We start from the raw sequence: 17498 nt of genomic DNA on the forward strand, positions 1-17498 counted from the left end.
CTTCTTGTGGATCCTTCTCATTAATTTATCTTCAATTTAAAAAAAAGGGCAGCCTCTATCCGAAAATGACTCTTATCTCTAATTGATGACCAAGACAATGGTTCCTTGTATAGATAGAATTCACTTTCAGTTAATCTAGCATTAAAATAACATTTACATACGATCGAGTCTTTAGGAGACACTATACCTATAAGTGTGACGGTTTGTTTTATATAGGCTCATCAGAGACGACATTGGTACACGCGCTAAATTATGCTATCGCATTTTTGTCCTAATGCGACTAGCACCGATCGTTGTCTTTCCACTAAGTACTCGAAGGATAGAACTAGATTATAGTCTTCATACCGATGAAAAAAATTTACTTTCAGAGAGAGGGCAATTTTTTTTTTCGCATATAAGGCAAGAGATTTTCTTTTTGCTTTCAAGGAGACGCTTTCATGTGTTTTCTTAAAAATTCTCTCGAAATATCTAAATAATCAACTTTACAAAGATAGATTACGCGTAAGATTGTGCGATATATCGCCGGTAAAACGATATACATTTGGTAAATGTGTATGTGTATAATCAACAAAAATTTAATATTATTGATACAGAGTGAAGTTAATTTTGTTGGACGAAATTTTTTTTATAACTTAAAACAAATCAATATCTAATTTTTTGTATGGTTTCTAATGACCAAAACTTGTTCTTAAATAAGTAAAAGGAACACTTATCCATAAATTTGTTATCATGTTAAGTACTTCTTGTTTTAAGTACTTTTTATATTTCATCGTAAATGCGCTTGTTTTAAAGCGCATTTACGATGAAATATAAAGAGTTACACATGACAACTTGGCCATTTTTTTAGGATTATATATATATATATATATATAGATTAAAATATAACAAAACGCATTTAAAACAAACGCATTTACGATGAAATATATAAATATATAAATATATATATATATATATAATATACATAAAGATGTTTTATATATAATACCATAATAATATTAGATTTTTCGCTTAATAAAACTGTATTTGTTTTGGAAAGAAAATATGAGAAAAGAAAATAATATATATTATATATTAATTTGTTAATGAAAACAATTTTATGTTAATTTTTTGTGAATTTCAAACTTTAAAACTGCATGCAGTATTCGATTTTTTTCTTTCAAGAAAAGAAAATTTTAGATGACAGAATTACTTCACTCTGTACATATAGTAATCTACCCATGATTATAATAAATATTTATGATAAATCATCTTTATCGATCAATTCGCTTAAGATGCAATAACAAGATAATTAATTCAAAATGAATATTTTACACGGATTAATTATTTATACAATTATATAAATATCGCTAATTATTCAACATAATTCACAAACGCACTTCAAATAAAAAAAATTTTCCACATTTACCGCGCTTCGTTTGGCGATCAATTATATTATACAATCATCAATTATTTGACAATTAATCATCAGCAGATAGTTTGAGTGGTCACCGGGCGAATTTTAATGTTTCGCAGTAAGTTGCTCGGTCTGAAAACTTCGCCAACATAGTTTCAGTATAATCACGCTAACATCACAGTTTAATATTATATAATTATATATCTGATCTCTCTCTCTCTCTCTCTCTCTCTCTCTCTCTCTCTCTCTCTCTCTCTCTCCCTCTCACTCATCCACTCATCCATACACACATTTAAGTATATTCACATACACGCTACTTGCATGGCCGCTTTTGCAACCGTACAATTAAGCTCAAATTGTGTTCCGCGAAGTGTCGAATCACTCGCGAGTCGTTTAGCTTCTCTTTCGTAATTTTACATTTTAAAATTCGCAAATTTGGGATACTTCTCTCATTCGCCTACTTACATCCTACAATAGATGTACAATTGTAACATCCTACAATAGATGTATATTGTAACATCTCCCAAAACTTCAAATCTCAAAACGTAAAACTAGAAAAAAACCTACAAAAACTACAGTTTCCAAATACTAACAATGACAAGACAGACATGTGTCTCTACTAGTACTTTGTTCTGTTTATTTGGTCTATTATACTTTGTCTATTCTGGCGGACTTTTCCAACGCTGCCTGTCTCCGTCGGATAAACGGCACCGTGCCCCAAAGGGATGCGCCGAATACCAGAATGATGCCGAGTATACTGAAGATTGGTCCATAGCTGCCGATCTGTTCGAATACTATGCCGCAAATCGGCGGCCCTACCAACTGGATGACACCGTTGACGAATAACGAGATGCCATAGGACGAGGTGAGTTTCTCCGTGCCCAGCATATGAGCCATAATGACGGCGGTGATACCGACGTAGATGCCGGACGCGAGACCAAAGAAGGCGCAGTAAACGGATAACATGATGTATGTATTGGCGGTGGGTAGGATGGCTAAAGAGATCCCGGAGGCGAGCAAACCACCGACGAAGTACCAATGCTTGGGCATAAATTTGATGTCGGAGAGAGCAGAGCCGCCGATACGACCTACGAGATCGAGCATGGAGACGATTGACAGTAACAGCGACGCGTCCCAGTTGTCAAAACCTAGGGAGATGGCATAGGCCGGCAGCAGAATGACGAAGTTGGTGTAGCTAATGGCGTTGGTGGAATTGGAGATGAGGATGACGAGGTAGATGGGATCCTTGAGCAGGCTGAAGTCGAAAAATTTGTTCTGTTGATCCTTCTCATTATGCTCACGTTGTTTCTGTTCGCCCTGCGTCGACTTCCTAAACGTGCTGGAGATGGCGTTCAACGTCAACGTAGACGCACGTTCCGGGTGCAAAACTGATAACGTGCTGCCGTGATATGGCGTGCTGACGTAGTTGAAGGATGACGCGCTGGGCGAGTGCAGTGGTGACCTGACCACCCTGGTATATTTGCCGGACTCGACCACGGCACCGCCGCGCTCCGGCACGGCGTGCAACGTCGGCGTGCTGTGCATCTGACCGCTGATCTCGCGCCCAGTAGGCACGCTGATCTTTCGCGTGCGGCTTTGTACCGGTGTGTTCTTGTAATACTCCAGGGCGACGCTCGACGCGCTCTTTGGCACGATCGGCGCAGCCTTCTCGTTCGTCGAATTGTACGACGACTCCACCTGGCTGTTGCCCTTCTCCGTCGTTTGTTCGAGGCTGCTGGTGACAGTCACCGACATGGTCTCTCCGTTATCACGCTCGTCGATATCGTCTGGAGGCCGAGCTGGCACCAGGTGCCATTCTACCGGGTGGTAAAGAAGCGCACTCGCCCAGACGTTTAGCGTGACGGCACCCATTATTAGTACCGCGCCTCTGTAAACAAAGAAATATCGCATATCGATTAAATTACATTTTGCATGATATTTTAATTTTAGTTTTGCATAATGCTGTAGCTCAGTTTTGCGAATTTTTTCTGCTAAAGCAATTAATAGCCAACGATAAAACGATTACTATATGTATGTGTGTGTATATATATATATATATATATATATATATATATATATATATATATATATATATATATATATATATACATGTATAGTGTCCGATCGAAAAATTATAAATAAGATCTTGGTTTTGCAGTGATTTTATTTGTTACATAGCGTTTATCAGTTTTCGATAAATATTAAATTAACTACTATATTTATCCCCCTCTATATCTCGCGCTCCCTTTTTCGTTACTCTTTATTATTAAATAATAAAAGAGTGATATGTTATTGCAATTTAACATCTGATTAAATCTATTAAATTTACAAAATTCACACATTTGGCCGAGACAGAAGATGATAAACCCTTAACGATCGATTATATTTTTTTACCTACTTTATTAAATTTAATTAAATGAATTCAATAAATCATTTCTAAACTTTCGTTCGCAGCTTCGCGGGCAGTTTATTTATTATTCCGAATACGTAGCAATCGAACGAACGACCCGATGTTTCAATCCTCCCAATAATATTTAAAATTTAAAAATTCATTTTGAAAAAAATATCTAAAATTATTTTGAGAATATTCGTATTTGAAGGAGTCACAAAAATTTTAATTTTTATTTTTTTTATTAAAGAACTTAAAATTTTTTTACCTGTAACCATACTCCCGTAGAAGAAAGCCTAGAACGGGCGGAAGAAATATTGAACCTAACGCACTGCCAGATATGCAGAGCCCGTTGGCGAGTCCTCGCAGCCGTACGAAATAAGATGTCACGATATATACAGTCGGAGGAAACGCTAATCCAGCACCCGTACCTACTAATACACCATAACTGGAAAGAAAGAAAATCACATAGGAAATATTTGCTTACATTTTTTTATAATAACAATAACAACAACATAATATCAATAATAATATTAAATAATGCATATAAATGCATTTCTGAATATCGCTCGAGTATATAGCTTCAAAAAGCACAAAATATTCCATTTTCTTTTACACATTCAGATACTCGAAATGGATATTTTTTTTTTCTTTTTTTACGTCGTCACCTCATCTTTATTAATGCTGAATTGATTTATCTTATAAGTATTTGAATTATGCCTCGATAATTCTGCAATTTTTCTAAAAAAACTTGCCGCACGTGATTTTTTTTTTATTCTATTTTACAGAACAACATTAAAAAAATAACAATGAGATAATCATTTGTTATAACGAAGTACTTAATTTTACTAAAAAAAAACCTAAGAGAATTTGCGTTTTTCAAACAGGATACATTACTTGATTACTTTCCTCCAAGATACTCGCAAGATAATGATCAGCTCTATCCTGTATTAAAAGAAAATGATGTATTACCTAACACATAGAAAGGCCACAGAGCTCGCGAAGTAACTCAGCATCATCCCCGCCGCGGCAAATGTCCCCCCGAGTAACGTTACCGTGCGATAGGAATACTTGACCGAAAGTACACTAGAGAGTGGGCCTGGAACAATAAGAGACATCGCTGAAAATACAAAGATACAAATATACACAACGGTCACATTTGTGTGTTTAGAAAACTATTCAATATGTACAAATGTGTGTATCCTTGGTTCTTCGAAACTTTGATGAAGTCATATAGGGATTGTCTTCGTTCTTGAATAGCCAAGTCGGCGGGATCCAGATTCTCGTCAAATATACACGTAAAACACATTGGCTCCTATGTTTGCACGAACTCACCGACATGATTCATAATCTACTGATCTACTGATTGTTCCAAGGAAAAGCGTGTAAACATCTCGCAGACGATACGCAAATAAGTATCTCGCGCGAATATCTTCTAAAGCCTCTATCTATCTATCGTGAATTTCGTTTATCTTTCTTTACAAGAATGTAATGTATACAAAAGTTAGTCTTAAATCAAGATAGATATTCTTATATATAAATAAAAATACTATAATATTCTTAGAAAAATTTTAGTCTTGATTTTATTGAATTTGTATATGTAAATATAGATAGAATGGTCTCTCATGTATAAGCGAGAATATATGATATTATTATACCTATATATAATTATAATTTTCATATAGAAGATTTTTAATCTTGAGTTGAGCAAAAGTAATACTTGAATGAATACAAATTCAATTAAATCAAGATTAAAAATTTTTAAGAAAATTATAATATTCTTCTCTGTTTACATATAAGAATATTTGTCTTGATTTAAGATTCATTTTTTTTTTGTATGTATGTATGCAAATCATGACGTAATGTGAAAGTTATCGTTTGTTACGATAATCCCGGTATTCTTTTTATAAAATTATCGCGAAAACTGTAATTGAATTGATGTAAACATGGCTTGGAGTTTCGACACCTCGATAAGACAAACGGAGTGATAAAACGGAATGAGACACGCCTAAATATTTAATCACGAATTACGTAAGCGTAAAACTGGGACAAGTTACAGAAAAACAGAACCCTTGACGGAATTCGACCTAGGAGAGAGAGATGTCTAAAAAAAAACATGGACCCGCGGCCTCGGAATACGACGGTTTCTTACCCAGCGAACTGTAGAGGAAATAACAAAGCGACGGTATCCATGCAGCTGCCGCCGGTGACGCGTCAAATACGTCAAGGAATTCGACGAACAGTACCCCGAAGGACTTGATGGTGCCGGGGATGAGAAGATTGACCATGACGGCGGCGAGGAGCACCAGCCATCCCCAGCCTCCATCTGGTGGGACTAACTCCTCCTCTACGTTTTCATCTTTCTCTGCAATCGAGAAGAAAACCCTTCAAAAACTTTTAATCGAGAAACTTGTGTAAAGTTAGTAAGAGAGATTATCCGTCTTTTTTCATTATTTATCTCAATATATAAGAAAAACGAGGAAAGTTAGAAATCGTGGATTATTGTGGATTAAATTAAATTGTGAAATATCAACTTTCTCTCTCTCTCTCTCTCTCTCTCTCTCTCTCTCTCTCTCTCTCTCTCTCTTTGCGTTGCAAAAAAGGAACAATTTTAAATTTAGAATTAAAAAAAAGTAAATAATAGAAAATAATATAGAATATCTTTTTTATCTTTTACGATACTTTTTTTAATTTCAGACTTAAAGTTACTTTTTCATAATTGATACTTTAAAACTTAGTCTAGCTCATAATCTATTTTTTTTAATTTTCTCATTTTTCTCAACGTTATATTGAAATAAATAATACAAAAAGATGGATGACTTTTCTTATGATTAATTATTTTATGAAACATGTATATCAAACGCAACTTCCTGTTTGAAAAACGAGAGTAAAATAAGATCATTTATTTCCTTAACTTTTCTTGAAAAAAGAACAATGGAAAAAGAGATGGCAGAGATTCTTTCTATTTCTAATGTAGATATATCGTAATGGAATTGGCTCAACTGTGCAACTCGGTAAACAAAATACGGAAAGGAGTTAGAATGGTTTGTACGTTGTTAATCTTCTGTAATCGATTCCCGAGAAGGCTGAGTAAACGGCGGCAATTAGGCCGTCAAACAACAAGTAGATAATAACAGATGTTATTACAATGTGTACTCTGCGAGAGGAACGCGTCCCGACGATAACGAGATGGAAATTGGTATGCTAATGAACGGTATGCTAACTTCCTCATATTTTCATTTCCGAGTGAAACCGGCTAAATTTGTTCAAATAATGCTGACTTGGAGAAACGCGAGCGTCAAATCGTCATCGTAAACGCATCAAATGCAAAGAAGTTGTACAATTCATGAACTAGAGACCACGAAGGAAGGAAGGAAGGAAGGACAAAGTAGGCAATCCCATGGCAATGCATGGACAAAGGAAAGCTGTAATTTTTCCCGTCGCCGACAAAGAGCGACATTCATCGGTATGCAACATTGTAATATAGATTGCCAGCCACCTTCACATGCGGAAGTCATTTCCGTTGTGACGTGCAATCTGACTCGTTTTTATATGTAGACAGATGAATTAAAAATGATTGCTCGATTCAAGGGATTCAATTAACGTAAACGAGTTTCTTTCATCAAGCAGAATAGACTGACGTGATTTCCTTTCTCTTCATAAAAAAGATTCATTTTAATTTTATAATTAAACTACCTTAAATCGTTCGTTTTTTTTTTTTTTTTTTTTTTTTCATTAAATGGACATGTATTTTATATAAATTATTTTACTCAACATTTATATTAATTATATGTGAATACGTGAAAATAAAATTGTTCTAATAATTGCAATTTCTATTATCTATCAGATATTTAAAATACCAGTTGAGGAAGAAAACATACATCGGAAATATTTTTAACTTTTAGAGTTATCTCGATGTTGTAACAAATTTGATTTGAATATTATTAAAATATGAATATTATTTAAATAATTTATTTATATATTGTAATATTCAAAATAGGCTATTATGAAAGATAATAAATGTCTTTAATGTATAACAAATACGTACAAACGTTCGTATATCATGAAATGTCACGATTAATCACGATTAAATTAATAAAATATTAAATGATAGAGGTTTTGCAATGACATCAGTATTGGCAAGTATGATACGTTTTGATCATTACATCAGTTTTACACTCACTTAATTTACTTCTTGGCTCTTGGGCCAATTTTTTTATCCAATCCCCTTTCTATTTATAAAAGTTCTATCTATAACAATCAATCTCAAACATTCCACGCGAAAGATGGAGTAACAAACAAAAATGGAAAAAAAATAAGAGAGAAATTGTTCGCTTAGAAATTAGTAAAAAAAGTTATAAATATAAGAAATAGAAGATAAAAAATTAGATGCATGATAAGAAATTAAGAGATAATGAGATAATACGATCGTTGATACGATCGTATAGTAATAAGAGGAAACAAAGGTGAACCACCATGTGAAGCACCATTATGCGTTGTATTAAACAGATGCTTTCAAATTCGTGAGTATTTTTAGCTTTACTGATTTTAGCTTTACTGATTTAGTTTTACTGATTAAAAAAATTACTTTATTATTATTATCAAATTATATGACAATTTAATTGCGTAACGTTTTTATGCAACTTTATATTAATAATAATTATATACCTTATATTTTACATTATATATTAAATGTTGTGTATATTAGTAATATTATAAAGTTGTAATTTAATTATTATATACAATTATAACATTATAATTTAATATTATAATAAAATAACAACATAATTTCATCATGAAATAAAGCGCGACACATAAATGTATATAAAAATGTATAAAAAGATATGTAATATTTTGAAGCAAAATATGAACTTTACTTAGAAAAATTACGCAAAAAAATACGCAAATGTCTAGCGGAAATAGTAATATGCCTCTAAAGTAACATCGAGGTTATCAGTAATACCAGCTGCGGCGTTAACAAAAATCGTTACGTATCCAAGAGATAAAAGCGAACGTAGGAATCGTTCTCGAAACAGCGCGAACAAATGCCTCTGACGCTTTCTCACGATTCCCATAATTTACCCCGTAACAATGACGTCATTTGCAAACATCAGCGATACAGTAAACTTTTTCTCCACCTGTAAGTTCCAATGTATTTATACATATACATCCGACAGATTTCCAAGAATAAATTTTATGAGTTTGCAATCCTTCGCCTTTCACGAAGAAGAGCCTCAAAACAAAGGAGGATTCGTGGCAAAAATTGCCACCTCGGTCTCTACGTCACATTGCAATATTATGTTATATTCGTTTAAAGGTTGAAAATACGGATTTAGGATTTCCTGGAAAAGGCATCTGTCGGAGAATGCAAAGCGAACAACTCGTTTCTTCCGGGTATATTTTATAATATAAAATCGCTGACTCACCTGTCTTATTGGTCCCATTGAGGAGGTCTTTGTTGTTATCGGAGCTCTGCGACACCAGCCTGTAATCGCCCTTCCGGGGTTTGCCCGGGCCGAACTTGATGTTGATACCATTGTCCTGATCTTGAACCCGTTGCATCGTCATCGACCTTTAATCTCGCGCGCGCGTACCGTATACACTAAATGATCACACGCGGCTGTCTGCATACGCGACTGGGAGAGATAAAAACGCGCGAGGCCGATTGCCACGGGGAAAAAAAAAATATATATATATATATATATGTTAATATATATTCAATATATATATATAATGTGTGTGTGTGTGTGTGTGTGTGTGAGAGATGTGGTATGCGCGAGTGTGTGTATATGACTAACAGTAGCGCGGGGACGTCACCGATAAATGCAAAACGAGGAGATAAATGTAATGCACTAGGGGGAAGGAAGGAGGGGGAGAGGGAGAAGAAAATTAGAGGTGACGAAAGAGCGAGACGATCAAGGCAATAACCGTTTTTTTTTTTTTTTTCCTCTCTCTTTCCTTCGTTTCTCTGCTTCTGAGAAACCCTTTTCAGGACGAACTCTTTAATACTCGTGTCGCTTACGCGCGCGCGCGCGCGCACGCACGCATTCCTGATGGGTATTCGCGGCGTCCGTCGTGTCGTGTCGTAGGCGTGGGTAGAGACCCAGCGACGGTGACGACGGGGAAGGTGAGCGCGCGTCAATGCTCCGTACAGAAACGGCACTGTGCGTCGCCCCGCGAGTCCTCCTCGCGAGCCCGTGTCATGAACCCGTGCGTACCAACGGCGTCGTCCGCGTCCTCGTGTTTCCGCCACCTTTCTTCCTTTCCGCGATCATCCGCCGCCACCGCTGTTCCAGTCATAGACCCCGTCGACCGACCCGAACCGCTCCGTTCTTCCGCCGCCCTCGCCAGGCAATTTCGTCGCCTCGTCGACGCCTCCCGTGTCTGTCGATTACCTTGTCGTTCTCGTTCTCCTCGTCTTCCTCGTCTTCCTCGTCCTCGTCCTCGTCCTCGTCGTCGTCGTCGTCGTCGTTGTCGGCTAGGCGCATAGAGAACGCTGAGCTACACCAGTGCACGTACATAAATCTCCGCTCTCAGACTGTCGCAGTCATCCTGTCTCGCGCGTATAACGTACACGCGGCCCGACACACACTACGCAACACACGCACCGATATGTGCGTCACGAGCCGACTGCCGACTGATCAGCTGTGTGTCACGACGCAGGGGCGTTAAACGTCCGTCCTGCTCCCCGCATCCCCGCCTATCCCCACTCCTTGCGCGCGCCAACACGTCATGATCCTTTCTCTCTTCCTCTTTCTCTTTCTCTCTCTCTCTCTCTCTCTCTCTCTCTCTCTCTCTTTCTCTCTCTCTCTTTCGCGACAGCTATATATGTCCTACACGCGTGCGGTGCAGGGAAGTGCAGCTATTCCTCCTTCTCCCTTTCCCTCTTATCGACAAAGTGCATCCCCACTCCTCTTCGCTATAGTAGACAGCCGCGAATTCAGTTGGCCTTTTCTTTCTTTCTTCCTTTCTTTGTCACGAATAGCTATCTCTCTCTCTATCTATCTTTTTCTTATTTCTTTGCATACACGAGCAGAATAAGGGCACAATTTATGATCCCTTGGTGCGGTAACGTTGACGTGGTCAGGGCTATAGGAACCCTTTTATTCAATAATTAAAAGGACCAACCAATATATACGATTGCTTTATGACTTTGCTAGTTATGCTAAACAGTATTTTACAATTAATAAAAAAAAATGTTTTATTTTACATATTTTATCTCAGGTATAGATGTTTACCGTATTGTAGCTGCTGATAAATGTTATTAATTATAGATACGATATAAAATATATAAGACAGATTTTGAGACAAGAAAAATAAAAGAGAAAAAAATGAAGATAACGATTGATGACAGAGTGGATTTTTTTAACGTTGCAATCTTTTATGTACGATTTGCGAAATTTAAACTTTCGGACTAAAAACGAATACATTAACATACATAAAAGATGTTATATATAGGGTGTTTTAAAACTTACGCGTACGAAAAACAAACGCGATTCTCTCTGCCGGAAGGAGTAAGTAATGTTTCCTAAAATTAGAATTCGAACAATGGTTTTGAAACAAAAACAGTTTACAGCTAACAAATTGGCTAAATTCCGCATGAATTAGAGATGGTCTCTATATTAAACGTATTTTATTATTTATCTAAAAATCTTTAATAATTACACATGATAAATATCGTAATTTTTAAATAAATTAACAAAACGAAGTTTTTTAATTTATATTTTCGAAGTAAGAGCTAAAAAATTAGATAACATGACTAATGGTCCAACTTGCAATAAAATTTTATCTATACACGAGACATCTGTTTATTAAATAAAATGTACTATTATTATGTTTATTAAGTAAATACCAATATTTAGAATTATGCGTATTTATTACAAAATTTTTAGTATAGTAAATAATAGAATAGTAAATAATAGTAAATAATAATATAAAGTAAATTTATAGTAAATAATAAAATAGTATATACGTTTATCCAATTGCTTTTAATTTATGCGTAACTTAAAGCACTTACTAGTTTTAAATTATTCTTAAATTATTCTTAAAGTATTTTTAAATTTGTCTATAAATTAATCTTAAGAATTGCTTGTGCGCTATTAATCTTAAATTGATCTCATTAAAAAACTATAATACAATTCTATAATAAAAAAAATTGTTTATTTTCCTGATACTATAATCACATTATGCACAGAAGTTTTTGAGACACCTTGAAACTGATAGAAAATGGTAGAAAAAATAGTAGATACAAAATGCTAGTAGATACAAAATGCAAACAAGATTTTGTTTAAAAAAATCGAGATTATTTTGCAAAAGAAGCAATTTTATTCAAAAGTTAATCATTTATTTTACTATTAGTTTACTTTTCAAAGTTATTTTTGATATTTTTAAATGTTAACTAATATAATCTTTATTACTAGCGCAAAAGTTTAGTTCTTATATATTATATATTATGCAAATTTCTAAATAAAATAACATCAAATAATTATGCATTTTTAGCCATTATAATTGTGGACATCAATTTTTAAATAAAAACAGGATTTTAAAAAAATCTTTTTGTTATTAACGTTTATAATCGGTCAAAATTTGATTCTTTTATAATTCTTTTCACAGATTAATATAAAAAAGACTCTGTTTTATAATATTATCTAATTATTGGTAATGGTAATTGTCACACATGCCCATATCTATATAAATATATATATATATATATAAACTATATGATCACTGAGAATCATTTCGTTTCTCAGAAGTGGAACACAAAGAATTGAGCCGCGGTAAATTTCCGTGGGGCACAGTTTTGTATTCTAGCGAGTATAAATCTTTCCATAAGTGTCAGCTAATTCACGATTAACTCAATTCCTTATCTCATCTGGAAGCTAAAGAATATTGAATAAAACCAAAAAACAGAGAAAAGATTAATAAAATATTAGTAATCTTGAATTAAATTTTTGGAGAAATAAGTTAAAGAGAAAGAGAAATTGTGTGTTCGTTAAGAGCAGGAAGGGTCGAAAGATACGTTATAAGATTTATAAGATTGAGAATAACTAATTTATATTGTGTTATTTTGTGGACATGTTTTGTATTCTCATGCCTCTGCTGACTGCTTGTGATGCAAACAATTGTAGCAGCAAGTAAACATCCACATCGTGAAGGACGAGTGCCAAAAAAACTATTTCTCGTAACCTTCGCCTTCGGGTCACATCGCGCGTGTGCCGGACTCGGCACGACTCGATTTCGTCTCCTGTCCACGTCGTTGCTCGACCTTGCCGTGTCTACAGGCGCAAAGAGGAGAGCGATAGGAGAGAGAGCGAATAGGTCGGACACCGGGGAATGGAAAATTTAGCGATGGAAGTGTAAAGCGCGGGGCGTAGGATTTCGCATGCCATAGCGTTAGTCATCGTTTTACCGCATGTAAATTTAAATTTATCACCGAAATCACGCGCATTACCATCGATTATCCTACTTTGCTAAAACCGTTACGTGAGATATTAGTGGGAAGTAATTTTTTTTTTATCCAAAAATTATCGTAAGTCCGTAAAAGGATGAATCTGTACGTCGTAGAATTATTATGTTATTTTAGAATACTTAGAAAAATGAGAAAAATATTTTATAATCTTTTATTATTTCTTTTTCTTTTTTTTTAAAGTAACATAAAGAGTATTTATATACAGAAAAAATATTATTTTTTTTTATGATTTTTATTTAAAAAACAACATAATGAGTATTTAATACTGAAAAAGTATTATTTTATAATTTTTATTTAATAAAAAGACACGTAATAATAAGCGTTTAATGCAGAATGTTTCATTCGATGCTTGAGTATGTTCGGAATTAAAAATATTGAAATCATTATTCTTTGGGGGGGTTGAATGGTGGTGAATATTTATATAAAATCCATCTATTCATGTATAAAGAATTTAAAATTATATTAGATTAGCACCATTCTTTATGCAAATAAATCCATAAATTTTTTAAATTCTATGATTATAGCCTCTTGTAAAGGAATTTAACATACATAGATACGGCATAAAGTCTGTTTTATGTAGGTCATATAAATTGCTAAACTTAATAAAGACTGAATTTTGATACTTGGCTTTGTTTACGAGATTTATAATATCTTTAACTAACTCATTAAATTTTCAAATTTAAATTTCCGAACATAACATAATTTCGTTTTCCAATTGTAATATATTCAGCAGCAAGCGAAATATGTATATTTCTACAGCTGATGTAATTCGACATTGCATTTCAAACGAGGTCAAATTGCGATAGGCTATGTTTCTTTAAATACTCTGAAAGAAAGAAATTCAAAGGCGATCTTGATGGCGAATGGTGGCGCTGCAAGATCTGCGTATTATGATCAAGTACAATCATATATAAAAAAAAACGTTATTAAGTAAAACATTTTTTCTCTCTGACATATTTCTTTAATTTATATTTTTTTATATTACGATTACAGTTTAATGGAATATTAAGTATTTGAAAATAATTCGTGATAAATTTAAACATTGTATCTCTTACAACTCTTCACAATTCGATAAGAATGTTCCTGATACCTAACGTGATGTAGCATTTAATCCGTCAACATGCGTGACGCCTCACATATAAGAAAATGCAAACAATTTATATCAATGTACGATGTAAGTTATCGTCGCTCACGAATATTTAATCTAATAAAAGGAGGATAGATAAATTCGTGGTTATCGATAGTATAAGTATGTGAAATCGTATGCTCTTATCTATCAATTTCGAGAAATTTGATGTTTATTTACACGCTTCTCGAAATGTTGTATTATTCCGTGATTTAAGTGCCTCGCAATTCCCATCTATGAAAATCTCTGGAATGCTAAAACATTTGTCTACTAATAATCGAGATAGTAGTCGCTATCGTGAATTAATCACGAGTGTAAGACTCAATGTCATATTAGTAAACCGATAATTGTAAGTTAGAATAAGAAGCACTCGGAGACAATTTACTCGGAGACCTTTACTTAAATAATTTCAAAACAAACTATTTGAATGTTATAAAAACATATATTCGTTTAACAATCACATTTGAATCTTCCGCTGAGAGATTGAATTATAAAAGAGTCGATAATTATAAGTTATAGTACGAAGCATTCAAAGATTTAAGATCCTTACTTAAACGATTTCAAATCAACAAATCAACTATTTGAATGTTATCAAAAAATATATTTGTTTAACAATTGTTTGAATTTTTTGCCAAGAGATTGATTATTGTATTATAAAAGGACGAATAAATATTTATTATATTTATTATATTATTTATACTATTTATTATATTATATTGGGTCTATGCATAATTCCGTAGCGAAATTCCGACAGATGTCATTCGCAGTTGTTGTTTTTCCGCTCGCACGTGTGTCAAACATATGAAGTGTCGTACATTAAGTGAAAGCTGAAATTTGTGCCGACATTTTAAGAAAGTATTCATCGAGATCCGTGACGTATACGAAGTTTAATTATATTTTGAACATTTTATAATTTATATTTTGAACATATTTTGGAAGGAAAAAAACAAGGTGTACTTTCGGTGTATTTCGCTTTTTTTTATTTCCGAAAAGGCAAAAATGCGTCGCAAACTCACAAAAAGATATGCGTCGTGTAGACGGAGAAAATGCCGTAAGCGAAAGTGTGTGTCGGAAATGGTTTGCGAAATTTCGTTGCGGAGATTTTCATCTCCAAGAGATGCTTCTCGCTCTGATCGGCCAGATCACTACTGATGTCGATCAAATCAAGGCTTTAATCGAACTCCAACCGGCACCTGACGACTACAGAGATTGGACATAATCTCAACACTGATCAATCAACTGTTTCGAGACACTTACGGAAGCTTGGGATGATAAATAAGCTTGATGTTTGGATCGCCGCACGAACTGAGCGAAAAGAATTTAATCGACCGAATTTTATTCGCTTGCGATTCGCTGCTTAAACGCCATCAAAACGAACCATTTTTAAAGCGGATGATCACGGGCGATGAAAAGTGGATTGTCTACAACAATGTCAGTCGTAAAAGATCATGGTCGAAGCGCTCAGAGGCTGCTCAGACGGTCGCAAAGGCTGGATTACACCCGAAGAAGATCATGCTCAGTATCTGGTGGGATTGGAAAGGAATCGTCTATTATGAACTGCTGCCACCCAACAAAACGATTGATTCGACCAAGTACTGCTCACAACTGGCCAAATTAAAGCGAGCAATCGATCAGAAACGGCCCGAATTGGCGAACACAAAGGGCGTTGTGTTCCACCAGGACATCGACTGGACCACACGTTTCTCTGATGATCCGGCAAAAATTATTGCGACTTGGATGGGATTTGGATGGGTTTTAGTGCACCCACCGTATAGTCCGGACCTTGCACCTTCGGACTATCATCTGTTCCGGGCGCTACAGAACAATTTGAATAACAAAATCTTTAGTTCCCTGGATGTCCTTAAAAATCACTTGGATGATCTCTTTGCCCAAAACTCTCAGGACTTCTATGAAAGAGGGATAATGAAGCTCGTGGAGAGATGACAGAAAGTCAGTTGAACAGAATGGAGCATATTTAGTTGATTAAAATCGCTTCTTTTGCTAAATATTTTGCGTTTGAAATTTACTCGATTTTCGCTACGAAATTATACATAGACCCAATATATAGACGTATGTAACTAATAGAAAAACATTAAAAATAACAAAAAGTATAATAAAAACTATATTTAATATAAACATTTATTACCGGCAAAATATATTTTATATTACGAGAATATATAAGAAATGGCAGTTTCACGATCACGACTGGTGTTTAATAATTATTATTAAATTTACGTAAAAATCATTTCTTTTGATTAATTTTAGACATTTATACGTGTATTAACGCACTTTTGTTTCAAAAAGGAGACACTCTTTTCTTCTCCTTCCTCCAAGAAAGAACTCAAAGTATATCAGTAATATTATATACGTTATCGATTATGATGTACATATATAGCAAAGCACTAAATATAATAATCACATTATGTCACGCTACTTGCGTTAAATCTGCGTAGCTACGATAAAATCATCCGAAAGATAATAATCCACGATCGAAAAAAATCAATTCACGTATACGTTGATTGTATAACAATATTATATAATATAATATTAAGTGTACAAGAGGCTCATATATATATATATATATATATATATATAAAAAACAGATTAACATATTATATAATACAAGATTAAGAGGAAAATTAATTAAGTAATTTGAGAGCCATATGTGCAATTGTTTTATCTGCAAATAATTAAATAAGCAAGATAATGAATGCAACGTATAGTGTGACCGTGAGCGTTTTTTACACGTGGAGATACCTCGCATTTTGTCCAGGAATTTACCGCGAAATCCCCGCGATATAAACGCGATTGCGCGATATAAATTTTGCTCAAACGTTTCTGCCGTTTGTCATAAAGTTTTATTTGCGATAAGCGTAAGCCCGATAAATAGCAATGGTGGTTACAACATCGCATGTTAAGATCGCGCCGAGCGAAGTAAAGTAGTGTCGTGACTGCGACTTCGACTTAATTAATTAGCCGTAAACTCTAAGTGTACAATCATCAGAGACAACGTATGGTATTGCAGTACAAATTCATTCTTATTAAGCATCAATTGGTGTTGTGATGACAATTACGAGACAAAGAACGTGGATAATCATCGTGTGTCCCTTGTGTGTTCGCA

The 17498-nt window shown here is 34.4% G+C and overlaps 1 protein-coding gene across 4 annotated transcripts; it reads right to left on the minus strand.

The window, feature by feature from the left end:
* Positions 1 to 1299: 1299 nt before the first annotated feature.
* On the minus strand, positions 1300 to 10461 carry hrm (solute carrier family 16 member hermes). 4 transcript variants are annotated; one of them, XM_011635741.2, is made up of 6 exons: positions 10178 to 10459; positions 9209 to 9406; positions 5935 to 6147; positions 4755 to 4881; positions 4051 to 4230; positions 1300 to 3281 (listed from the first exon to the last, which is right to left on the minus strand). In XM_011635741.2, the coding sequence occupies exons 2-6, from the start codon at positions 9348 to 9350 to the stop codon at positions 2042 to 2044; spliced, it is 1902 nt and encodes a 633-aa protein (XP_011634043.1). In that variant the 5' UTR covers positions 9351 to 9406; positions 10178 to 10459; the 3' UTR covers positions 1300 to 2041. The 4 variants fall into 4 exon arrangements, with proteins under 4 accessions (XP_011634043.1, XP_011634042.1, XP_088929899.1 ...); XM_011635740.2 differs by having other exon boundaries at positions 9209 to 9418; positions 10178 to 10458; XM_089073773.1 differs by lacking the exon at positions 9209 to 9406 and having other exon boundaries at positions 10178 to 10461.
* Between the last annotated feature and the right edge of the window lie 7037 nt (positions 10462 to 17498).

The sequence above is a fragment of the Pogonomyrmex barbatus genome, unplaced genomic scaffold (assembly GCF_055798465.1).
Source record: "Pogonomyrmex barbatus isolate J1 unplaced genomic scaffold, ASM5579846v1 scaffold15, whole genome shotgun sequence".
NCBI classification, from domain to species: Eukaryota; Metazoa; Arthropoda; class Insecta; order Hymenoptera; family Formicidae; genus Pogonomyrmex; species Pogonomyrmex barbatus.